At 32.8% G+C, this 26,751-nt stretch overlaps 1 protein-coding gene across 1 annotated transcript in view; it reads right to left on the bottom strand.

Annotated features, from left to right (window-relative positions):
• Positions 1-4,082: 4,082 nt before the first annotated feature.
• LOC123322777 (odorant receptor 4-like) overlaps positions 4,083-26,751 on the bottom strand; it is a 47,602-nt gene continuing 24,933 nt past the window's right edge. The window contains exons 2-6 of the mRNA XM_044910794.1: positions 19,762-19,933; positions 18,664-18,763; positions 18,505-18,609; positions 7,955-8,110; positions 4,083-4,173 (exon numbers count right to left, since the gene is read on the bottom strand). Coding sequence (XP_044766729.1) covers positions 4,120-4,173; positions 7,955-8,110; positions 18,505-18,609; positions 18,664-18,763; positions 19,762-19,928 — 582 coding nt within the window. The 5' untranslated portion in view covers positions 19,929-19,933 and the 3' untranslated portion in view covers positions 4,083-4,119. The remainder of the gene's footprint in view (positions 4,174-7,954; positions 8,111-18,504; positions 18,610-18,663; positions 18,764-19,761; positions 19,934-26,751) is intronic.

Below are 26,751 nucleotides of genomic sequence, written 5' to 3'. Positions count from 1 at the left end.
AAAATATAAACAATCACCCTGTATAGGGTATCCCAAACTGATTAATTCTGACCATTTCTGGTACGTCTAGGCCAGAATAGATAGGTAGAAACCTTCCGAGTATTCCTGGGTTTGATTTTCGTGAAAAGTCCTTTGGCGGAAACCGCTTCACGATATCTTCATTTTTCTTGAAAATATAATTCTGTTTCGATATTTTGTAGATGTAGAAAATGTACCATAAATTTTTTATGTTCGCAAATATCTAAAAGCGATAAGATCTTTCTTATGGCACTTACGACACTATATTCTTGTAATGAGGGTGGCAAATAAATTACTTCTTTATTATAAATACGCATGGTATCTTTTTTTGATTATACAAAAAAAGATAGCTTTACAGCGTATGTCGATATATTACTTCCTTACTCAAGGCAAAATCAAATTGCAACGACCCCACAAAATTGTTCACTCTCAATAAATCTCCATCTCTATGATTAAAACTTTCCGTTCATTGAATTTCATTTGTTAGCTGAAACATCTATACCTAATTTCAATAAAATCATTCACCTAATTCATATTATACACAATTTGAATAAATATCGCACAGAATTTTCTTGCTCAATTTCAATATAACTCATAAAAACTTGTCAAATTGACTACCATATATTCTGTAAACAAATTCGACATCTTTTTTGACAAAATTCACTGTATTTCAACATCATAACGCGAGAAATGTCTCTGATGGCATTCCTGACTCTCTGCTCCAAATCATTTTATTTTAACATATCCCCATACGAAGAAATCCAAAGGATTGAGGTCCGGTGATTTTGCTGGCCAGGCAATAGGACCATGTGTTTCCATCCCTTGATTCCTGAATGAACTATTCAATTTGAAATGTGATGTATTTTTGTGGTTTCATATCGTTCTGATATGAAAGTTGACTATATCTCTGGCAATGATTCTTTTTGGGAATAATCTTGAGCAAAAATTTCATCTCATTCACCTTTTCATGCTGATTTTGCCTTGAAGATGTAAGTAATATATCGACATTTTAATATTCATTTAAGAAAAGCTAATTTTCTTGTGTGATATGAGAAAAATAGAATGCACTCGTTTTTGAGTTTTCCACCCTTCGTACAAGAGATTAAAAAAATGAATCTTTTGTAGCATTCGCAATGAAAAAGTACCAGTATAAAGTTTTTAAAGTTCTTAGATATTTGATATTTTCGAAAATAATTTTCGAAATCGACAACATATCAAAATTTGGTTATATCTTCAAGACAAATGATCGTAAACAGTTTCCACTAATGGACTTATCACTAAAATCTACTCCTTTCAACGTTTTTTCCTATATAGTCTAGAAGAAGATACCTGAAACAGCCAAAATCTAGCAATTTGGGATAGTCTAATTGTTTCATCTGTAGTTCCTCTGAGGAAAATAAAATATACCGATCAACAAAAGCTCGAGTTCAGAGAAAAGAGTAAAAGTAATAAATTAATGGCTGCATCCCATTATTCGATCTTTATGTCAATAAAAATAATGAAGCAGCAATAAATATGTAACATATAACAAAAGTTATTACGAAAAATTTTAATATCTACAGAAATAAGAGAGAAAGTCAAAATCCAAATAATGATACACTATACCGAAAATAGTATAAGAAAACTGAAGAAATATTATTTACACATTTTATGGACAGGAGAAAGACCGAAGCATTTCCTCCTCAGATTATGTGATGAAAGTTTATTTTCAAGGATCAAAACAAAAAAAAAACTTTCAAATTCAACCTTTTAATCTGTATAAACTCTATTGAGCATGGTATTGACATAAACTATTCAACTGTGATATACAAATATTTTCATCTCATGGAATTGATAGATTTTCGGCGAAGCACTGGATTACTCATACATTTTCAAATGTAAGTACAGGGTGATTGATTGTGAATATTATTTTCTATGAATTTTCTATCTTTCTATTGCTGCCAGAACCACAACCCGATTGTGAGTGTTCACTTCTTCAATCAGTTATTCTTATATTCTTCTTACGGTTAATTAATTAAATTTTAAATTTTTTGCGTTATACCCAACTTAAAATATAAAATCTTGTTTATTCCTTTGATTGAAATAAAACTATATATTTCAAATTCCAGAGTAATAAATTTTGTTCAATTAATTGCTCCTAACATTCCTTTCATATAGCATATAATATTGGGTGGTTCCCCAAAGCCAGAAAAAACCTTTCGGTACATTAACTTACTATGTAGTTATGTAGTACAGCCATGTAAGCGGTGGCGTGTCAAATATTTTGAAACGTGAGCGGCCATCTTCAAATTCTATTAAAACTCTCGATCTGTCACTTCTCACCTCCATGATAAAACGTGTCAACTTGTAGTTCTCGATATATCAGACGAATTTATTTGTTCGGCCATTAGGAGGTTGTGAGGTGGTAGTGACGAAAATACCGCTCTTTGTACCTTAGATACTTTTGTCGGGTGGTCCATTGTTTTTGTGCCAAGTCGGTCCTTTGACGTTGGGTTGCTCAATTAAATATCATAACATTTTATTGACCACTTCAGATCACAACAGGGTCGGTTTTTCTTTTAGAAGTGACCTAAAATTTTATTATCGATATACTGGCGCTTAGGAAGTTAGATGTTATCTGAAATGACACCTTCGCTGCGTGAGGAACTAGATACACTTGACGAAACTTATTCAGAAATAACAATTTTTTTCTGAAAATCTATTTTCCTATTGGTCTTCGGAGCAATATACAGAGTGAGACTTTGACTCGTACTGATAATTAATTTTCAGTCGAATTGATCAAAAATTCAAGAGTTATGGCGAAACCAACCTTCGTGAAATTTGGGAAAACACCCTGATATGGAAAACGGACTAGCGAAGACTCAAATGAGGTGTTTTTTAACTAAGCTTAAAGCCCTCTATTTACGTTTTTCGTTTACCCGTTTATTCGTGAAACACCCTGTACAGGATGTCCCAAATACAATGTCCAGTGAGAGAATCTGATAAACTAGAAGATCTAGAGGAGAACCGATAAAACTCTTTTTCAGAGAAACAAAGAATGGTGAAAACCCTAGCCTCCTACAGTCCATCGTTTTTGAGTTATCAGCAAAAATTGAGATTTTTATGGGAAAATTTCTCATAACTTTTTTATCTTTGAAGATAGAGATCTGAAACTTGAACCATCTACAGGCACTATACGTAGAATCTACGGTTAAACGATTTTTTACAATTCAAAAATAACAAATTCAATAATAGTTTGCATTTAAAAAAACAAAACTTTGCCTATAGTTCGAAATCTAGAACAAAAAGAAAATTTTTGAGCTCGTTAGTGGGTTCTACGTGAAAAAGTGCAGTCTCAGATCTGTATCTTCGAAGACTAAAGAGTTATGAGAACTTTTCGAAATCGTCAAAATCTCATTTTTTGCTAATAATTCAAAAACAAAGGATCGTAGGAAGCTAAGGTTTTCACCATTCTCTGTTTCTCTGAAAAGAGCTAGGAAATGTGTCGATGGTTTTGCTCTAGCCATTCTTATTTCCGAGATCCCCTACTGGACATCAAATTTGGAACACCCTGTACATTATTACCCTGTGTTTGTCAGAACAGTGAAAAATGAATACCGTCAACTCGTTAACATATTTTAGGGGAAGCATTTTGGAAGGGAGGCTGCTTTCGAAAAAGATTATATGAATTACCTCTATTAATTTTCATCGCTGAAGAATCCTTCGTATTTCTGCTTGCATATTTGAACAAACAACAAAGTAGAAGGTAGGTGAGTCTTTTAATTTTATAACTTATTAGTTTGGGAAATGCAATAACACTTTCGAATTTTGGCATTCAATCAATTTGTTCGACAAAAATTCCCTCCATTATCTGAACGAGAAATGAAAATGATGGTAAACTGTTCGAGAATCAATAGCTTTGTTTTGCCGATAAGAATATATATTATTACTTATAATGAATTGAAATGAACTATTGGTGTATAAGCTATATTTATAAATAAATCTGTCCATTTGATTTTGAGAAAAACTTCTGGTCCAAATCCTTGGTGCTATGTAATTTGCTTGTAAATATGCATATGTGGTGGTCAGCTGATGATGTTATATATTTCCTTTATTCAATCTTCATTCATTTATTTGATGCAAAAGCAGAAAGAATGACCATGAAGAACGCATGACCTGAAACGTGAAAAGAATTATTTACCAATGAGACTGAACAAACCACGACATTCAATTTTGACAATAATGAATGAAGCTTCTTTGAAATTAATTTCGACACATTATAAGAAGCCAACTCTTGTTAGAAGTTGCCAGCTTGTGCCACTATTCACACTACACCCCATAGGTGCTTAATACTCAATTATACCAAAATAATTATTGTAAACTTTGAATTTAAGACATTTTCTGTTCTCCAGATTTTCTCTTACAAATAATGTTATACAAGGTACATAAATGGGGGAAAGCTAAGGGTAAATTGAGGTAAGTCAGAAAAACTTCTATATCAAGAGTCTCTCTCCTTATAACCAAGATACAAGGTGTTCTATTGATTTTGGTAACTCCTTCAATTATATATTTTGATGATATTTAGTGCGTTTATTCTCCTCAACAATTATAGAAATTTATTTATTTTTCATTTCAGGTCCGGCCTAGAAAAAGTTGAAAAATAAAGCTTATCCTAAAAAAACAATTTCACAATTCCTTGAATTTGATAGGATAATCGAAAAAAGAAAAACTAAAGGAAAATGCAGTTTCAATACTTAATACTACAGACCGATAAGTCTACTGTCAGCTTTAGGAAAAGTAGTAGAAAGAATTATCGCCACGAGGCTAAATGAGGAAACCGAAAATCTGAAACTAATTCCACCAGAACAGTTCGGATTCAGAAGAGAGCATTCAACAGAACAACAATTATTAAGGCTCACAGAGTACATAACAGAGGGATTCCAAAATAAACAAGCTACAGGTCTTGTTTTACTAGACGTCGCCAGAGCATTCGACAGAGTATGGCATGAAGGATTAATATATAAGATGAGATGTGCTGGATATTCGATCAAAATATGCAAGTTGATACGGAATTATCTCAAAAATAGAAGATTTTACGTGAAAGTGGGAGGAGAATGCTCCTCAACAAGAGATATAGAGGCTGGAGTACCCCAAGGATCAGTACTTGGGCCACTTCTGTACAACATATACATCCACGATATTCCGAAAAATCCAAGAACCATGCTAACGTTATATGCTGACGACACAGGCATAGCAACTCGACACCGAAATCCTGAAATAATAGAACGAGTTCTACAAGAGTCGATTGACGAAACAAATGACTGGTGCATAAAGTGGAAAATCAAGCTCAATGGACAAAAGAGCCAAGCAATATTACTACAGAAGAGAAGACTGCGACCCACAACGAAACTGGATGTTGACGGCGAAGAAATCGACTGGAAAAATGAAGCCAAATATTTAGGAATAACACTTGACAAAGGACTTACTTGGAAAAGTCATATCAAACAAGCAATCGACAAAACGAAAGCAGCGATGAATAGACTTTATCCTCTGATAGGAAGAAGAAGCCACATGTCGAAAGAGACAAAATTGAAGATAATCAAAGCCGTTGCTAGGCCTCAACTGACTTATGGATCAGTTGCCTGGGGTTTCGCGGCAAAGAGCCATATCAAAAGAATTCAGGCCACTGAAAACAAGCTGCTACGATGTGCAATAGATGCACCTTGGTTTGTCAGGAATAGACAGATTTATAAGGACCTGAAATGGGAAACCATAACGGAATTCATGAACAGAAAAGCAGAGAAATTATTCGAAACAGCGAAAAACCATCCGAATCAAGAACTCAGGAGACTAGTGGACTACGACCCAGAGGAAGACAAAAGGAGAATGCGAATTTACCGAAGGAGACCAAGAGATCAATTAAAAAGAGATTAAAATAACAACAGAAACTTATTGAAAAATTCAATAAAGTGTTAATCCAATAGAGGATAAACACATAAATCCCAGCACGATAGTGTGCGAGAAGAAAACCGACCAAGAGATGAACGGTTTATAGGCAAATGCCCGGAACCAAAATTCAAGAAGCAGTAGGGTTTTTAGTGGGTCTCGAGCTCAGGAGAGTGAGAAACCCCACACTGTTCCCCCTCAGGAGATGAGGGTGGTTCGTCTGTCTTGCAGATTTTCCCCCTGCTACACCAAAAAAAAAAAAAAAAAAATCAATACTTAATTGATCTAGTCAAATATGAATATCCAGACAACATAGTAACCACGATTTAAAAAAAACAAATTAATTTCATTCGGTTTTCATTAATTTTACCAATTCAACTTTTTGGGCCGAAATTAGTGTGAAACACTACGAAAGCAGAAGTCGTATATCTAACAAGTAAATGTTAACTTTTTCAGTGCCAAAATTATTTAAAATTATCACAAATTAATCCAAATACAAATTACAAATCGGTCCAAGTTTGTGACCCAAAAAGTAAGTGCATTCCTGATGAGAAGCTGAAAAATCAATTAAAATAGCTAAAATATCGAATAAGACTGTGTTATATAAAATCTTGGTTATTACGTTGTCTGAAAATTCCGATTTGACTAGGTTTATGAGTATTGAAATCGCATGCTGAAGTACGAGAAATACCTTGTTCCTTTCAGTTTTTCCTCCTTTTCTCGAATATCATATAAAATATAAGTAACTTTGATATACAGAGTGTTTTTGGGTTCAATTATATTATCAAGTTTTTCCTAGGCCGGCCCTAAAAAAAATCAATTACTATGTCAGTATAAACTAGTTGTTGCTGAGAATAAACGTATCGAATATCATCAAAATATATAGGGTGGTTCCAAAGTTATGGGTAATTGGAGAAAATAAGTGAAACACATCATGATTATAGAGAGAGATAGACTTTTTGAATATAGGTTAGGTTAAAGTTATGGGTAATTGGAGAAAATAAGTAAAACACTCAGTATTTTGATTATAGAGAGAGATAGACTCTTTGAATATAGGTTATTCTGACTCACCTTTATGTCTTCTATCTACCCTTAGCTTTTGCCTTTTACAATGGTTATAAATATTAAAATTGATTTGAAAGTGAACCCCTTCCTTCATTGCGAGAGTCGAGAGATTTGTGACAACTTACTACCAGATAATTTTAAATTATTTTGATATGTTCATATTATAATAAGATATACCTACACAGTGTTTGAAAAGTACAAAAGACGTGAGTTTTGGTCTTTCACATATATTTTAACAGGAAATTCACTATTTTTTTTCCGCTCGATTGAAAATATACAGGCTGTTGAATATCCATATTAAAAAAATGTAATTATCAGTTATATCTCACAAAGGATTTTATCGGATGGATGATGAACACAAAATCTCACACAAATCTTTCAGTTTCTTCATTATGACCATTACAATAATTACATATCATAAAAATAAGCAGATCAAAGTGAGTTGAACGCTCAGTAATAAATATCTGACCCTGGCCATTTTGGAAAATGAAAGTATTTCTCATATTATCTGGATAAAAATTGTCTGTGAAATTCGAGTACTTGGGCTGAATGCAATTCTGTTTAAAAGTTCCACAGATTAAAGATTTCATAGATTTGGCTTGATATTCTGAAGGGAATTTTGTTTCCATAGGAGTGGCATAGCTCATTATGAAAACTTAAATTGGCTTTATTTTTTATCTAGGTCAAATCGGAGGAATTGGTAAGGCGAAAAAGTGATTCTTTTGACCTCAAAAATCTACAGTTAAAATATATGTACAAGTCAAAATCTCACTCTACATAATAATTCAGGTAATTTAGTCCCAGGACATTTCCTTTCCATTTATCCCTTTCATTGTTTTGAACCTAAATCTTTTCAGTAAGTGCAATCATTAAGTTTTATGAATGAATTAACTTTTGCACAAATCCAATGAAATATGTGAATCTTTTCAAATTAATACTGACTCACCGAAGTAAACGTAACTGTGTTCAGAGGAAAAAACGATAGGGCATAAATTTGAATAGGTTCCTTGGTCTTACGCATAAAAACACAGAGTTTTTTCTGGAAACTCATAGGAGATCCTACCCAGTCACTTTGATAGGCAGCCCAATGCAATTTCGAGCTCTGCAACAGAAGAAATGGAAAATGCTATTCAGCTCTTAATAACTATTTATTGTTGTTATGTTGTTAATTCTATATACAGGCGAAGCAAGAAGTAACGCATATAATTCATATCATTGTTCACTATTTTGTGAGAAAATGTTCGAACAGGCACTTTTCAATTTAAATTACGCAACTTTTCATGTATAATTAGGATTTTGTCATGTTCCTTTAAGAGGACTGGAGGGTAGTTTGTGCCAGATATGGGTAGGCTTTTATTGCTGTTACTTCTTTTGTGCCCTAATTTATATTCTGTATAGATTGATTCTTCTATATATATATATATATATATATATATATATATATATATATATATATATATATATATATATATATATATATATATATATATATATATATATATAGTTATAAAGTGTTAATACCACCTCCAAAATAGTAACTCGTTTAACGCTCTTACCTCATATATATCGATGTCACCTCCGAAATCGGAGGTGACATCGTTTTGCCTTGTTTTTTAGCTTGTTAGATTCAGGAGGCTTCAGGGATCAACATATCAAAAAATCGTTTTGAGGTCACATCGCACCCCGTTTATGTACTGAACAATCTTTTAGTTCGAGTGTATATCACTGGCGCTAGTGTGCCGAGCTGTATATAGAAGAATTGCTCTGCGGGACTCTTTGCTGGTTAGCACCTCCGAAAATGGCAACGTTGTACCGTACAAGCAGATGTAGACAGGCGGAATATCAGTATACGGAGGAATTAAGTAAACAGAGGCGCAGCGCGCTATCTCCTCCATAATTGCAATCCAGGCGGCATATCTCAACAATTTTTATCGCATTCTTTTGTAGGGGAAAGAATCACGTGAAAGAAAACCAATCTTAGCTCTCTCGAATGGGATTATGACTGTATACATTTCATCGTGTGTATCTATGCATCCGTTGAACTTCTTTCATCTCAAGCTAACACCATAATTCTGAATTTGGCGATTTAATTACTTACTTGAAAACAAATCGATTTGAATCTTGTACATAATAGTGATTCTTTCTATGAAAATGATCTATATAGATAATACCACTCATTAGAATAACGAATAAATCAGTAATGTTCTTAGAACATAGAATAACAGGAAGGAGCTTTTCTAGGTACACCTAGAGGTAAATTATATCTATATATACTATGAGGAACTTTCTTTCAGCTCGAACTTTCGATATTCATTTATATCAACATCGATAGCACTACAAAAAGTGTATCACTCACAAGAGCGTAATGCTCTATGTAGGGAAACGGCTTAAATGGATGATACCAGATAGTTTTTTGTCAAGAATGTACAACTACCTGCAAGATAACACAACAGGAGAAAAATTATTCATTGTTTCAAACACTTGTTAAAATACATATCGGGCTAAAAACCCTGAATCTACGCCAACACGAATCACGAATTTGTACAATTGGAGATATTTCAAGCTATTCCGTCTCTGGTTTCTGCATGATTTTATCGGGCCAAATGTTGCCTTGTTTCGGCCGGTTTGATAACCACTGATAGGAAATATTGACGAATTTTCAATGAAGTGTGAGAAATTTTTGAATTTCTTTTTCCTATTTTCTAATGAATAACCACTGATCTATCTATGGGAGATGATTCCCCAACATGAGGGTTTCTCAAACAACTGAAGAACAGAAGAATCTTCACTTGGAAGGCCGAACCTAGTCGAAAGACCTTCATGGTCATAAGATTTGGAATACTATTAATTCCACTACTGGGTAAACTGAGCTTACCTTCACCCACCTGAAGATGTTATTGTGTCGTGGTTCAAAACTAATTTTGTAAAATCGTATTATCTATTTTGAGTTCAATTGTGGATCTTCATCCAGTATCAGTCACATCAATTCAATATATCTCTATAATTCTGAATTTGGCGAAATAATTCATTACCTACCTGGGCCTTCAGCTGAGCTATGTTATTTTTGTTGTTTTATTATTATATACTTTTTTTTACATATATACGGTGTCCCAGATAAGATGAAAAACATTTTAATGTGAGATAGAGAACACCTCGAGGATTACGAAGAACCCCCACATGTAGTATCTAAGAGTTCTAGATTCTGATTTACAGGGTGTTTTTCAAATTTAAATGGAAATTGAAACCACTCTATCTCCTGAACGGAGATATTCATCCGAAATTTGATATGAAGATAGCTTCTATGAGGTTCCAGAAACTGATTTTTCGTCTTGATAGCGACAATAATTTTTTCTATCGTGTCGATATTCAACATCCTATTGATCTCATAACGAAGTGAATTTTGAATTTTTATGGATTTAATCAATTGAATCACTATTGAATGTTAATTTTAGTTTTCATTTGATCGACTACTTAGATCAGTTTTCTGAAGAGTAACTCGAGGATGGTTCTTCAACAATTATTTATTTTTAAGTAATTTAATTGGTAAAAATAAAATATAAAGTGATCGTTTTCATCCCATGATGAAGTGAATTTTATATCTTAATGAATTGCATTAAAGAATTAATTGTTCCTACATCTTTGGTTGCAGAGATGATTTTATTTGATGTTATTTTATAGAACGCACCGCACCTTTGATTTTTTCTTGTATTGGATCAAATGAAAATTGGAATAAACATTCAATAATGTATATTTAATTGATTAAATTCGTAAAGATTCAAAATTCACTTCGGTATGAGAAGAATAGAATGTTAAATATCAACACGAGAAAAAACTTATTGTCACTATCAAGAAATTGAATAAATAAAATTTACAGTTTACGCAGATATCGAGAAATCATGAAATTCATTGGGTGATTTCGCGAAATTTTAACGACAACGACTGTCCAAATTTACTGTCCTGCAAAAAGAATGATATTGATTGCAGTTTTCTGGAACCTCATGGAAACTATCTCCATTCCAAATTTCGGATGAATAGGCGATTCCGTTCAGGAGATAGAGTTGTTTTAATTTCCACTCCACTCAAACTTTAAAAACACCCTGTAAATGAGAATCTATAATCTCCCATTTGGATGATGATGTCCCTGCCCTCCGACATCTTCTCTACAGATTTTTATGTTATCTAATCTACACAATAAAAATGCAATTTACATTTTTAAGTACACGCATGCAGTAACTTTAGGAAGCATCATAATTGAACCCTAGCCGTTTTTGTTTTTACGACCACGCGATTCTATTTCAAAATCTGGTAATTTTTACAAACCCTAGACATTCCTATCTCGAGTCCCTATCGATAACGATAATTGCTCTCAGATGGTGGTTTGTTCGATCTTTACATCACGTTCTTCTGAAGCAAGCATTCTTTTGTTTTTCTTTTTTTCGGTGAAAGGGAACAAGGAATATTCGATTTGACAAGATTGAAAAATTCAGTTTCATTTAATATTTTTCGTCGTCTCATTCAAAATTTGGATAATTGGAGTTAGAAAGTAATACTCAATAATTGACACTGACTGACAAATGAAGGTGGCTGTCTGAGGCCATCCCTTTTATTTGGGCGACCGCGTGCCGGACAAGCGCTGCATACCTGCTAGGATCGGCACTACCGTAATAGATAGTGATGAATATTCAATGAGAATAAGCGATTCCGAACATTTTCAGATTAATTCAAATTATTTCAGAATCGAGAGAAAAAATGCGATAAATTTTACAATATAAAAGAAATGAACGTCGGCTGAACCCAATGTTGGTCATTGATGTGTTATTCCAGATCGAACGCTCTGTATATTTTCTTTGAATCGGATTGCTCAATGATTTTGAGGAATACTTTGCTCGGAAACATCTCTCATATTATCGATTATGTTTGAAATATTGGATTTTCCCGAAAATTTAAAAAACCCGTACCATCTCTCTGGTTTGAATTTTTTAGTGATGTATCATAAAGAAAATTACCAATTATATCGAAACAAGTGAGATTTTATGAAGAATTATTCAAAACAGATTTCATTTTTCGATAGATCATAAAGGATGTAAGGGAAAAATTAAACAAAATTGAAGTCTTTAGAAGGCCTCGAGTCAACATATTTTGAAATTGCAACCATGTTCTTGTCAAGACATGATGAATCTACAAAATGAATTTAATAATATAGATACATACTCGGATACATATGATTGATTGGTAAATTCCCAAAAGCTATGATGAACAGCGGACACTATGATGGAGGCATGATGAAAGGAGAAAGACAAAAGTTAATTTAAGTATTTTCGCATGCTGTTTTATTATTCAAAATAAATGATTCTTATAATCAACAAATCAGGTGCAATTGACATTTTTGTTTTGGTCTTCGAAACTAAACTTCTACTATCCAAAATAAGTAGGTACATAGATAAAATATATCTATATACAGGATATCTATGAACAAATGCGAAGAACTAAGGGAGATGATTCCTTAATGAAAATAATCGGGGGTAGTTCCTATAAATTTTCTTCCAAATCGACAGCCCTTCCAAAATACAGCCTTTGGAAGGCGATGACGAGTTCACAGGTTTTAATTTTTTTTACAGAAGCACTGAGTAGATTGTTACCAGTTTCAACTTCGGCAAGCTCGTAGTTTAGGCGGTAAATTGCTATCGATTTTTTCAATGTGTCTCTCCCTTAAATTCAAAAATTTCTGTGAAAATGTTGAAATTTGAGTTTTTATGCTATTGTCATAGAAGTATACGAAACTAGAAGGTCGGGGGGATCCAAGATTTCGGGCCGATTCACCCTAAAAAAACATAATAAAATGAATTTCGTGAATAACTACCGAGGAGAATCCACTATTCTCCACTATAAAAAATTAGTATTATAACAATAATGTACCGACTTAATTAATGCTACGTTGCTATTACTATAAGGCCCGGTTGATCACTTCAGGATTAGGCCGAGATTTAAGATGATCCTAGATTGATCTGACAGAACTGAACTGAAATGTCAAAATCAATCTAGGACAAACTTTAATCCCGAACTGAACAACTGCTATACATGTAGAGTTTCGGATTTTGCGAGAATCTACTACTTTTTCTTCAAAACAACAACTACGCTGAAGGAAATGTGATTGACTGTTAGCGACACGGAATATCAACCATCTGAATTCTGTAGTCCATACAAATTTTTTTGAACTCTCATCATACTAATATAGCAGTCTGATACTGAAATCCGTCATTTGACAAAATGAGTTGTCAGTCATAGACTGACCAACATTTTCGAAAGCTATTGATCTATTAATTAAATCGTTCTATAATTGGTCCTAAATTGACAGTCGTATTGTGAACAACGATATGCAGCGGATTATCTAAACACGAAATAAATTCTGAAATGTTTCGGATCATGAGGTTAATTGAATAAGTATCTTGTTCGTATCATTTGTTGAACTTCATTATTCTAAATATTCTTCAATGAATGAAAATATAATATCAACACACATAATTGATTTATTCGTCATCAAATAATTAAATAAATCGTTTCTCGAAAAGTTTCGAGTCTTGAGGCAAATATAATATTGAATTATTTACATCATTATTTGTCGAACTTCAAAGTTCTGAATGAATTAAAATCTAAACTTGACAATATACGAGACAGTTTCCGCAAGAGTTTCAATGAAATCTGAAAATTTTCATCATTCTAGAGCATTCTGGACATCAATAATTCTCGAATCGTCCATGGCATAAATTCAATTTTATCCAATATAACACGCAAAACGAAATGTTACTCGAACTCATCTTGAGCCATTCGTTCCTAAAAAGCTCGAATCAGGTAGAGAAGTTTGAACCCTTCGTATCAGCATTAACACGTGTTTTGCAGTAAACAGATGCCGATTTCATTTTCAACGGGCAATGTAACCAGGGTCGGGGGGATGAACCAGAGTCTCTGGATGAACGTTTCTCACAACAAGAAGAATTTGAATTTTCATATGAGGGTGAGGCATTTGTTTCAAAATTTTCAGAGTACAAGGAGTATACAGGGTGTTTCACGAGTAAACAGACAAATGAAAACCGTGAATTGAGGGCATTGTGCGGAGTTCAAAATCACCCCATATACAGGGTGTCCCAAAACTAGTGAATCAAACGTCACACCACGATAGAGTAAACCAAATATTATCGAATGACACCAACATTAGTTCAACGAAAACGTACCGTTTCCAAAATAATCAGAATTTTATTAAAACACCTAAAGTTCCCGATTTTCGAACTATTTTTCTTAATAACAGGGCCAGTTTGTGAAGAAGGATATCGATTCTAAATTATATTGAACTAAGATTATTGTTTTATCTCCCCTAATTGAAATTATTTTAAGTAGTTAATCGATAACCATAACCTAAGTCTCGACCTAAGTTGATGTTAATTGAAACAATTGTTTTTTCTACATGATTTTCAATACTCAGATTAAACAGGGGTGATAATATGGTGTAAAAACGCTATCCTTAATCACAAATTTGCCTTGTGATTGAAAAAATAGTTCGAAAATCGGCAACTTTAGGTTAGGTTTTCTCAGAAACCGTACATTTTCGCTCAACTAATGTTGGTGTCATTCGATAGTATTTGATCTACTCTATCGTGGTATGACGTTTGTTTCAATAGTTTTGGGGCACCCTATATATAGGTTTCTTCAGTGTTTTTTGAAATTTCTCGAATTTCCGTTCGGCTATAAGTCCTGAAATTCTCTATCAAGTCGACTGAAAATTTATATTTAGCCTTGAGTTGTTAATTTCATTGAAACAGAGCATTTAAATTCGACAAAAATCAGGACCGGGCTCAGTGAGGCTTTACTTAACTTCAAACTCATAAAAACAACGTGTATGTAGTTTTTTAATCATAATTTAAACTTTTTTGTTATCTGCATCATTATTGTCTCAAAATGAATTGATTTTTGGGTTGCGCCACCTGTTGATCATGTTTTAGAAGTAATTGTTTTGGTCAGACGCCTTCAAGGAATAGAGCACTTCATGAAAAATAGAAATTCTTAATTTTTTTTTCAAAGAAATGAAATGAATGTGTTCAACAATTATACCATTTTCGGTCTTCAAAATAGTCATTCACAATGATAAAATGTTTCAAAATTGATAATGCACAAATATGGATGGAAAAACTACGCTATCTTCAAACTAAATATTAAAACTTGATCTTCAGAATTAATCTATTTTTCTTTGGACAACTAGTTGTGTGAATGAAAACAAAGAAAGAAATCGCGGGGTGTCAGATCTGGAGATCTAGCAGTCCAATGTTGGGGTCCTACCCTTCTAATGAAATGACCTGAAATACTGATAAATACTTTTGCTAGTGCATGAATATCATCAATGTTTCAATAACAAATTGTAATAAGACCAGACCAATCCATAGATTTCCATAGATCCAATAATGAATATAACGGAATAAGTGAAGAACTCGAAAGTGCATTTATCATACTTATTCGAAGTGCCAATCATTACCTTCACTAAAAGACCAAATGAGGTGAAAATCAATTCGGAAAATTACTTCAGGTCCACGTTGTCCATAAAAAGCGATTCATTCGGAAGATATCAAGTTATAATTATTATTTTCATGATAGCGTAGTTTTTTATTGCTATTTTTGTTCATTATCAATAATAAAGCTTATTATCACTGTGAATGATTTATCTGAATAACCAGATATGCTATAAATATCAAAAACAAATGCAAGACATATTTTGAGAAAGAAAGAATTCATTTGAACATTTCCAATTCCATTTTTAGATTTCCACATTTGATTGGCGATCATATTCATCAATGATGTGAAAATCAATTCGAAAAATTACTTCAGGTCCACGTTGTCCATAAAAAGCGATTCATTCGGAAGATATCAAGTTATTTCCACTTCTGATTGGCGATCATATTCATACCAATAATTATTATGAAGTAAAAGTCAATATGCTGCGCTGGTTTTTTCTAGAGGCATTTCACCACCAAACAATTATTCATTAAAAATTATCCACTGATAAAGCATACCAAACTTTCATTGATTTTGAGAAAATAAATGCAGATACCTGAAAAATTGAAAATTATGACGAAAAAAACTACAAACAGAGTGTTTTGCATGAGTTTAAGTTCGAATATGGCCTCAATGAGTCCGGTGCTGTGTTCGTCAACTTTTAATGTTCTGTTTTATTGAAACTTACAAGCTTAAGCGGATAATGAGTTTTTAGCCGAATACAACTAAATTATTTGGAGTTATAGCTGAACGAAAATTCGGGAAATTTGAATAAACTCCTCTGTATATCGGAAACGGAATGCCCAAGACACACATATGAGGTGTTTTTGAACTCAGCTCAATGCCCTCTATTCACGGTTTTCGTTTGTCCGTTTACTTGTGAAACACCCTGTGTACTGAAAAATCGCAAAAGACTCCTCGAGCAATTAAGAAATGCCATTAAATCAAGGAGTTTCTTTTGATGCGCTATGATGAAAAATGTCAATATCCAGTTATTATTATTATTTATATAATTATATCTCGAAAACCAAGGCACTTTTACCAAACGTAAAATATATTTATCTGAAGCGCCATAGAGTCCTCTACCCGCAGGATCCATATTACCATCCATTACGCCACACCCTGTATAATTATTATCATTATATCAATGTATTGAAAATAAACAGACATGAATACGAGCCAGTTGTTTTGTGAGGTGAAGCTCCTCTTGCTTCAAACTTCTTCTAATTATTTTGACTACCATTCACGCAAGATGATTTTTGTTGAAGAATTCAACATTCTTGTAATTATCCGTTCATTTCTTCAAGAGATACCCATTCCCTACCACCTTTGATTATTCAACTCAATGCTAACACTGCATCAAATGCATTTCATCTTCGGGTTGATTTTTTTGAATTCTACAACTGATGTAACGTCTTCAACCTCCAGCCAAAGAAGATAAACAACAGTAACTCTCCTCAAGCTACTGATCACTTGTATTTTCCATATAAATAAATAGATTTGGTATGTCTTCAATCAGTTTGTATAAACGTCAATTATGTTCGTTACATATTTTCGACTTGATATTTTCCGAAGTGATTAAACATTGTCATGAAATACGTAATTACTGAGAGTCTCACGTAGAACGGACTACGTAGCACTGATTTAAAACTCAAGAATGTTTTGACAAGCGTCTTAACCCAACATTTTCGTATCATACAGAGTGAAAGGTATCCAATTTTCATGGCCAATCCAGTGCTAAAATGAAGGTGAATGAAGTATAGAAGCTGAAAGTAAAACGTATATCTTTATCGATTCATTCGGGAAAAACATTTATATGGAGTTCCTGATGTCGTTAATATAATGCCCAAAAATTAGACTACTATTTCATACCAGAACAAATTCGGTAAAATTGTCTTTTGAATTAATCTTATATGTCACGAAAAATTTCATTTTCATGCATCATTCATTTTGGGACCTATATGGTATTAAACTCCCCTATCGGACGAAGTATCGTAGACATAAGCATATTTATTCAAAACTGTCCAAATTCATTCACACCGAGATCACGAACCTTATCAATCAATTATCAGCGTATGAAGTTTATTAATATTAGTATCGTTCTCGAACTATTTACAGGTTTCAATATGTGTGAATGAATCGGAAGAGCAGCTGTATTCTATATATGAGTAGAATTCGAGCTGTCTTACTTTCTGTCCTCCTAAAATCTGGCAACGTTGCGGGAGGTGAGAGCGCACTACTAATAAGAAATATATGCGGAGGTAGTAAGGTCTGATTCGTTTGAAGAAAAATTTGTCGATGAAAATCTTTTCCCCTCTTTAGGTACCCCTGTTATTTACCTTCCCCTCTACATATATAAACAAAAATTATTCCAATTATATAACTGCTTCACCCGGAGGTCAGGTCGCCCAATGAACTTAACGGAGGTAGCAGCGCACTACGGGTTCATATATATATATATATATATATATATATATATATATATCTTCAACATTCCGATGAGCAAATATCAACTATTCCGAATATTAAAAAATATTTCACAAGATTCGAATCTTAGTCTTCTCGATCTACTTAAATAGCAGTAGTCATTTATCCGAAAAAAGAATGTTGAAACTAGGCATTTTCAATTGAAAGACAAAAAAATCATAATGAGATTACGATGTTCCTTTGTCGATTCATTTTTGTTGATATGAAAAAAATATCCTTTTTAATTGGAATTTGAATGAGCCAGTGAAGTACCTGAACCAACGTTTTGCAAAGTTTTCAGCGCTGCCAGAAAATTTGACCATTTATCGTTGGCCATATTCAAATCGCTCATGAGATTTGAAAGATCCATTTGGTTGACATTTCTATTGAATTGCCAAAGTAGGTACAAATTGAAGAACGTTTTATTTTAAGAAGAAAAAGCGCATTTAAATGCAGAATCAATTCAATATTGAAAAAAGGGGCGGCAGTTACCTTGTGGTTAACTTCATTTCCGAACCAACAATACAAAAATAGTTGAATACTTATAGTACCAATAAAGGCTAAGATAGGTAGGAAATCCAAATTGTCGAACTCCACCTACAATAATAAGCCATAAGATATTTCTATATAGATAAGTGAGTTTTAGCTTACAATTGAAAGACGGTACATAGCTGTACAAAATAGGAGAATGCAAAGAGCCATCTGGATGAATGTATAGTAGTTGAACATTCGATTCAATCTTCTTGAAAATCTGAAAAATATTGCATTCAAAGAAGAAATTTAAATCTAAACTTAGCTTTCTATTAGCTAATAAATAATTATAACTTTTATACATCGAATAATATTCTGCATTATTCCTACCGAGAACCATTAAAAATTTCAGTGAAAAAAATTCAGTGAAAAACATTGAAAACCAATGCTTATTTTAATTCATAAATTCACCCAAATAATAGTTATGGAGTTTTTCATGTCAGCCAGTCGTATGAATGACTATATCACAAATAATTGTGATATAGTCATTCAATCTTGCCGACTAATAATAATATTAGTCGGCAAGATTGATACGAAGTTTTCGAAATGTGTATCGATAATACATCGATCATCTCATTTTACTCTGTTGATGCTAAACCAAGACATGTAAAAGAGTATAGGTCTCATTATTTCATTTTTGGATTCAGGTTCGCGAAATTCCTTTCAAATGTAATCGTTAATCGTTTTATTCTTGATGTAACCGCATTATCAAAAAATCAACTTGAAGAAATTATTCCTGCTTGGTACAATACTTAAAATTGAATATAGAATTATGTCTGGCAGTAGGTAATCCAAATTAAGGCTGAAAAAAAAACTGACTTTATTCAAAAGAAGAGAACATATCCGTAGTTGACTCTAATAATTCGTGAAACTCTTGAAATTAGTTTTTGTTTTTTGTTCAGCTTCTATTCACACAAAATCGATCGCTTTTGGGATAAAAATGACAGAAAGATGAAAAACATAAAATGGAATGAGTTGTGCACAGCTGCAAAAATTGTCCCAATATCCCTATCCATCGAAAAGTTCTGAGGGAAATACTTCAAGGGGTTGGAGTTTTAAACTCAACGAATAAAGCAAGAAAAACAAAATCTTTTTAGCTTGGGTTCTAATTTTCTTAGTGAAATCTGATTTTTTTTAGTAGAATTTCATAGAAACCGTTGTATTCCAAATACGGGGTACGAGAATGGAAAATAAAGACAAATAATTTGTTTTCCTCACACTAATATTTGTTGATGGTGCTGTATCAACTTGTGGAATATTTCATTATAAAACAGTTCTTGGTCATAGGAATATTCCTCCACTGGTGAGATATTTTTTTGAACTAGCTCCCGAAAATGCAGAAATTTATCTTCCAATAATTCACACTGAGCTCCTAGTATAACCATAAGCCCTAGAATAAAAACATCTTGTGAAGAAAAATATAAAAAAAGATTCTAACCCTATAGATATAGAAGATGGTGGTTTATACAGGGTGTCTGTAAACAAATGCGAAGGACTAAGGGAAATGATTCCTCGATGAAAATAAGCAGGGGTGGTTTCTATAAATTTTTTTCTAAATCGACCTCCCCTCCAAGATAAAACCTTTGGAATGCGATGGCGAGTTGACAGTTTTTACGGGTTCTAAAAAACTCTGACTCATAAAACTATACATATTATGAAGCACTAAGTAGATGTCACTCACACAATTTTTTTAGATCTCATAACTTTATTATTGGGGGTTTAAAATAACAACCCCTTATGGTTTTCGTGGCATAGATTTTCGAAAAATAAAATTCTCTTACGGTTTCCCATTCCATTTTGGAAAAAAATTTTTCGATACAGTCAATCCTTTTCTCGGAATAAATAAAAACTTACAAACAGTTCTGATCATTGTTCATTCCATTTCATCGTATAAAAGTGTTCCATAGAATGACTACTACCTCCCGCTAAAATACATGTTGTTATGGTAGTTATGAGATCTAAAAAAATTGTGTGAATAACATCTACTGAGTGCTTCATATACTTATTATGTATAGTTTTATGACTCAGTGTTTTTTAGAACCCGCAAAAAAAAAAATTAAAAACTGTCAACTCGTCATCGTCAAAGGCTGTTTCTTGGAAGGGAGGTCGATTTCGAAAAAAATTTATACTCCTGCTTATTTTCATCGAGAAATAATCTCTCTTAGTCCTTCGCATTTGTTTACAGACACCCTGTATACATCAGTTGAACTGAGTATGTTTTCAATGTATCCCTTTCTTCTGATACACTTTTGATTCATTTTGAATATTGGAAAAAGCCCTACTACAGCAGATTCTCATCTTGAAATTTTGACACCGATTGTACGAAATACAATTTCGCCCGAGATTAACAAGGAGGCTAAACATGTGAAATGAATAATTAAATACCCATTTCAAGATTATTTGATTTTTGGCGATGTTTTGATGTAGTCAATTTAGTCTTCAGTTGAAGAAACCTATGTTGTTACAGGATCTAATTTTTTGATGAAAACTAGAATGGATATGCGGTACATTCCTGTAGAATTTTTCCATCAGAATCAGAGTGAGAAACGAACTACACTTCCTGAAAATTTCATCTTTCTGATAATGTCCTTGTACAGGGTTGGCAAAATTGGTGATACCTGAACTGATAATGCCATCAACTGCATTCCTCTATCTCATTATAATCTAAAAACATTATACAGACACTTTTTTGATAGCAATCCAGTGGCGTACTATGATTTTTCCAACAGGTATATTTGCTGAGCTATCATATAAAGATGTGTTTTTTCTTATGAAAACAGTATAGTTTGAAATGACTTAGAAGGACTGAGGACGATGTATGATATATTTCTGAATTGGTAGAAAAATGAGGATTCTTTCTGAGTCATTTTAAACTACTGTTTTTATAAGAAAAAACACAACATTATGTTATAACTCAGCCAATAAACCTGTAGTAAAAAATCATAGTACGCCACTGGATTGCTATCAAAAAAGTGTCTCCATAATGATTTTATTTCAGCATCCTAGCACAAACAGAAACGGAATGACCAAAGTTGAAATATCCAGTGAGTTCAATTTATTCTCCCTGGCAGATCAACTACCTATATGAAAGCTTCTCTTGCTACAGGAATATTATATATGTATCTATTTCCAAACTCTATAATTTTTCTTTAAGCGTAGAGATTTTTGGATGACCCAAACAAGGGCTAAGGGGTTATGACGTGGTTAAATTTAGCTCATAGTTGTTAACTTTTTCAAAAATCTGTAACCTAATTCCTTAGCATCAAGAGTAACATATTTGTATGCCACATTTTGTTGGAATGACTACATTCAAGTGGTCGCGGATATTTCTTTCTCGCAAAAAAAACTCCTTGTCCGGATTTAAAATCAGCACGGTAGCTGAAACAAATTCGGCTAAGACGGTTACAAATATTTTGAACTCAAAATCAGTTGATATTTACCCACAGAAAACGTGTCAACTGCAACATTCGTAGAACTATTCAACAGTGTTCCAATTATTTGGTGAAGATACGCGATTTCGAACCAGGGACTGCTATCGTAGCTGAAGGGATACCATTGTTCAAATGGCATTTTCCTTTCATTCAACAATATCGGTGACATCAAGAACATAATGACAGTTAAAGTACAAATACTGAAGAAAAACTTAAAAAGTGTATTAAATATTTTCATTGCTTCTTTTATCAGACAAAACTGCCTCTCATTTTGGGATTGAAATTCTTCGGAGCTCAGTTGATACATCACTAACTCAATAGTATTCGTATTTATTAGGAAGAATATAAGTTTCACAACAGCTATCGTTTTTTGGCTCAAAACAGTCAAGAACGACGAAAATTGTTCCATATCTCCAGCACTTGCCGATATATTCATAAACATAAAAAATTGGTCCAACAGTGTGAAAAACACAACTACCAGAAATGAGTAAACCATGTACATCCGTTTGTTGGGTGAAAACTGATCAGAATGCCACAATCCAACCAATTTTAACAAAATTATATTATTTCTGAGGTTTGACCTGAAATCGAACTTCGACATCATTGATAGCTGACAAGAACATTCAAACATATATAACAATATGACATACTGACACAGTAGGTATATGAGAGATGGTTTCATTTGAGAAGCAGTTATTATCATCCCCATCATTTAAATAAACAGTCATTTGGAATTGAGACTATATGGTTATATCATTATAATCTGCGATTCCTAATTATATAGTGGAATCAACAGAGCGTATATGCATACATTATTTAGTGTATTTTGTTGGCTCATTGTACATAGTGAATATTTTATGACCGATTAAAATCACTAAGACAATCACATTGAGAACCAGCTTGGGTAACTCGAAGAAACAGTCATTTTTTTTTTCGAAATTGAAAAATTTCAATACTCACCAGAATCTAAGAACACACATCGCAATTTTGGGCACTAGACCTTGAAATAAACATGAACAAAAAAAAACAACGTATTCGATTCCTACAGAATGCTTCATTGTTTCAGTAGCTTCATTAGTGACCCAGACTATTGTAGGGGATGTAAGATGTAGGTAATCTTAATTTCTAGTGATGAAAAAATTATTATTACATATTATTGTAAAATAGCAAGAAGGTACAAAAACTATTAACTCAAAAGGAATAACACAATAACTTACGTACATTTTCCGCATCGTTTTTGAGTTTGGGTGGTGAATTTTATTATTTTACATTTTTCTGCTTTTGATTTCTGTTTATTTCAGATTTAAATTTCTGATTTCTTGGAGAAGACTTAATGGATTTCTTTTTTTTTAGAAGAAAGGATAAATTTTTGCAGTGAGAGATGGCCTCCAATATAAAATATTTCAGCTTATTTCGTAAACAATTTCATTTCTTAAAATCCGCTCACGGGGAGAAATGGTTTTTTTTACTGGGGTTTTTCTCTGAGCTCTTGTATCATACTCAAAATTGTATGGTACCCGTTTACGCTTACCTCTGCTGAAACTGTATCTCATATACATGCTATAATTATTGTTTGCTGTTAAAAATTGTAATGCTCTGTATCAAAAGAATATATATTTTTTTTATTAACAATTTGAGATTGTATTGATGGTAATCGCATTTATGATTTGATTATTGTCCAAGTATATAATTTTTATAAAGAAACTGTCATTGATGGTAAAGATTTCTTCTGAAGTAAAGTGGAGATGGCTTAACTTGAATAACCTCAACTTAAACGTGAGTTTTTATCTTGTAAATTATCGTTTATGAGAGTTACACTACTTGTATTTTTGGGATCCTGAAGAAGCTATTAAAAAGTTTGTGAATGTCAAAGTGAGTTAAAGAAAGTTCTAATTTGCCCCGAACCTGACTGTTCCGCCAGTAACTATTGTTGTCTCAAACCTACAGGCGATAATTTGTTACTCTACTAAGTATTTATACCATAGATTAATAAAACAGGAGATAGAGCATTTCGACAAAAACGCATTCACGAAATACTGCCATAAATATGAATTTGGATTCCCTGGGTGGGGGAACTGGACAGGGGCTGATTCAGAACTACTTGCACTGAATATTTCAGATAGTCGGCAATAATTTCATATCGAATGGAAAATAAGTATGTTTTAATGCAAAGATTTCGAGTATTTTCTTTATGACAACTATTCAAAGGGATATAGAACTAGTAATACCAAAACACCTTGTGTGAAAAATAATTTATTTTGAATACAATGTTACCATACACTAATGGTCAATATGACCTTAACCTACATACAGTATATGTATAAGTATATGTTTAGTATAAGTATATACTAAAAACTAAAAATTACTTTCATCAAATTAATTCCCTTCAAAATGGTTAATTCTCAGATCAATAGAAGTGGAAGCAGCTGAATTTTATGGAATTTGTATAATGAGAATCTGAAAGAGTTTGTTCATTGAAGAAATTCTCAAGTCTTTTGAACAGATTAGGCGGAATGAAAAAATAATGTTATACTATAAACATCTACCAATGATTGTGAAATCAAAAAGAAATGATTTCTTATTGCATAGAGTTACCCATGTAATAATCCCTAAATTCGTGATAAAGCATCATTTTTTTTCTTTTATGGGCAGTTATAAATTCAATTAAGTTATATTGCATATCAACTAATAAGCAGTGTTTTAAACTTTCATTTTCAGCAACTCAAATACTTCAACAACCTGCTTCCCCCTTCAAATTTTCATACCACCTCAAAAGTGCTTTTGGGTGTTGAAGCGCATCATAATTAAGAGCAATTTTAACGAAACTGTAAACTTTAACTGAATAATAATGTTACTTTAAAGCAAATTGTTTGAGGTCATTGCCATATTTATGTTTTTTATGCATGCAGCTGTCTTCAATGAAATTTTTCATAAGGTATTTGTCTCGGCTTTTCAAGCTTTCATCTTCAATTTTTCCTCCCAATGAATAGACAACGGCTTGTAGGGTAGCAAATTATTTCTTGAAGTACTGACGACACACTCGTCGTCTTAAATCGGTTTCGACTTCAATTAGCTGTTTTTCAATTTCTGTTCTCCGCGTGTTTATTCCTGCAAAAATTTTTCAACTGAAATTTCACTTCGAAATATCCTGATAACAGACATTTTCATTCAATAACTCATAAAAATAATGGGAATATCCGAGCTCCATTTGAATGGTCATAATATTGTGTTCATAATTACAGTAGTAGCATAATTTTTACATTGCCATTGAAATACATTTTACAAATGAAGAAAACTTTTTTGATTATCAAAAAATGTTCAACGCCGTGTGCCTCAAAACATGACCTTTACTCATTTTTATAGATTTTCATTCCTAAGACGAGTTCTATTAACCATAGTAGTTTAGAGAATTTTTTGTACCACCCTGGGTGGGTATGTATCTTACTTGTTTTATTCTTGAACTACAAGACACTTTCATTTCTGCAAATCCTGAAATGGCATTCATGTTTGATGATTTTGATTCCATTTTCCTTCCATTTTCTTCAAAAACTCCAGTACTGATGACAGGCACAGTATTGGCTATAATTAAAGCATTGTTAAAGCAATTAAAATCTCGTTCTACTGTTCATCTTGAAACCAGGAAGGATGTTTATATAAAAAAGCATGATTTATTATAGGAGAAAGAGAATCTACCAAATTTCAAGTTCACCTCAAAACTAGAAGTTGTTAGAAATCATTTGCAAAATTCCAAACAAAGTGATATTCAAACAAGAAAGCGAGTTAAAAAAGTGGTAATGTACCTATCTTACCTCACTCGGGATGGCATCTTTTTCAAATTATCAGTAAAAGTCGATTTCTCTCATTAAACTGAAGTCTGGAGTGTAAATTACAAGAGAAGTGTAAATTGTTTTCAAGACCCAGTCTGGTCTGGTCGTCTGGTTTTATTTCTTGGAAAACTAAAATTTAAATCAATTATTTTAATGTACAAACTCAACATTTCAATGTAAGCACAAATCATTAGATCGTATTCAAACAGAATTCGACCCTGGCGTCCCCTAACTCCCTCCCCTGATTTCATAAAGTCGTGTACTCAAACAAGAATAAAATATCAAAAACTTACCGGAATAAGTGAATCGCTTTCCTCTTTCATGTATAAATGCACTTTTATTTCAAACACACTTTTTTACGGTACATCGTTGCATATTTTCCAAAATATTACGACGTGAATGATTGAAATAATATTTTGACAATTACAAATACACACGCCGTCTTAGAAATTTTGAAGCGATCAGGAGGGGAATACAAGCGAAAATTCATTTCATTGGTGGTTGCATGGAGTGGGAATTATTGGAAAAATAAACAGTCTGGAAAATAGCTTATGTTCCATCTATTCAATCTATGATTTATACCAACTTAAATTCGATTTTCCATAGTCTCCCAAGATTCATTCATTCTTGAATTGGACTAGATGTTGTTTCCCTAATTTTATATCTTCTTTTCATCTTTAATTGCTGTTGAGGCAGAATGCGTTTTATTTACTGCACGAATATTTCAATTTCAATTTTCCCTTGTAGTAGAATTGTAGTTCAACTACATGATGCTTGTCATGATGCTTGTATTTGTATTTATGTTTTTTATACTTTTTATACTATATTGATCACACTTTACTATACTGTACATATTCCGTCTGTGGAAATAAATTTATGACTTTAGCCTTGCGGCTTTCACACTCCTCTCCAGAGGAAAATTCACTTATCCCAGATATCTCAGATATCAA

This window comes from Coccinella septempunctata, chromosome 1 (assembly GCF_907165205.1).
Source record: "Coccinella septempunctata chromosome 1, icCocSept1.1, whole genome shotgun sequence".
Taxonomy (NCBI): domain Eukaryota; kingdom Metazoa; phylum Arthropoda; class Insecta; order Coleoptera; family Coccinellidae; genus Coccinella; species Coccinella septempunctata.
The sequence above is the reverse complement of the archived record's forward strand: the minus strand, read 5'-3'. Positions and strand labels throughout refer to the sequence as shown.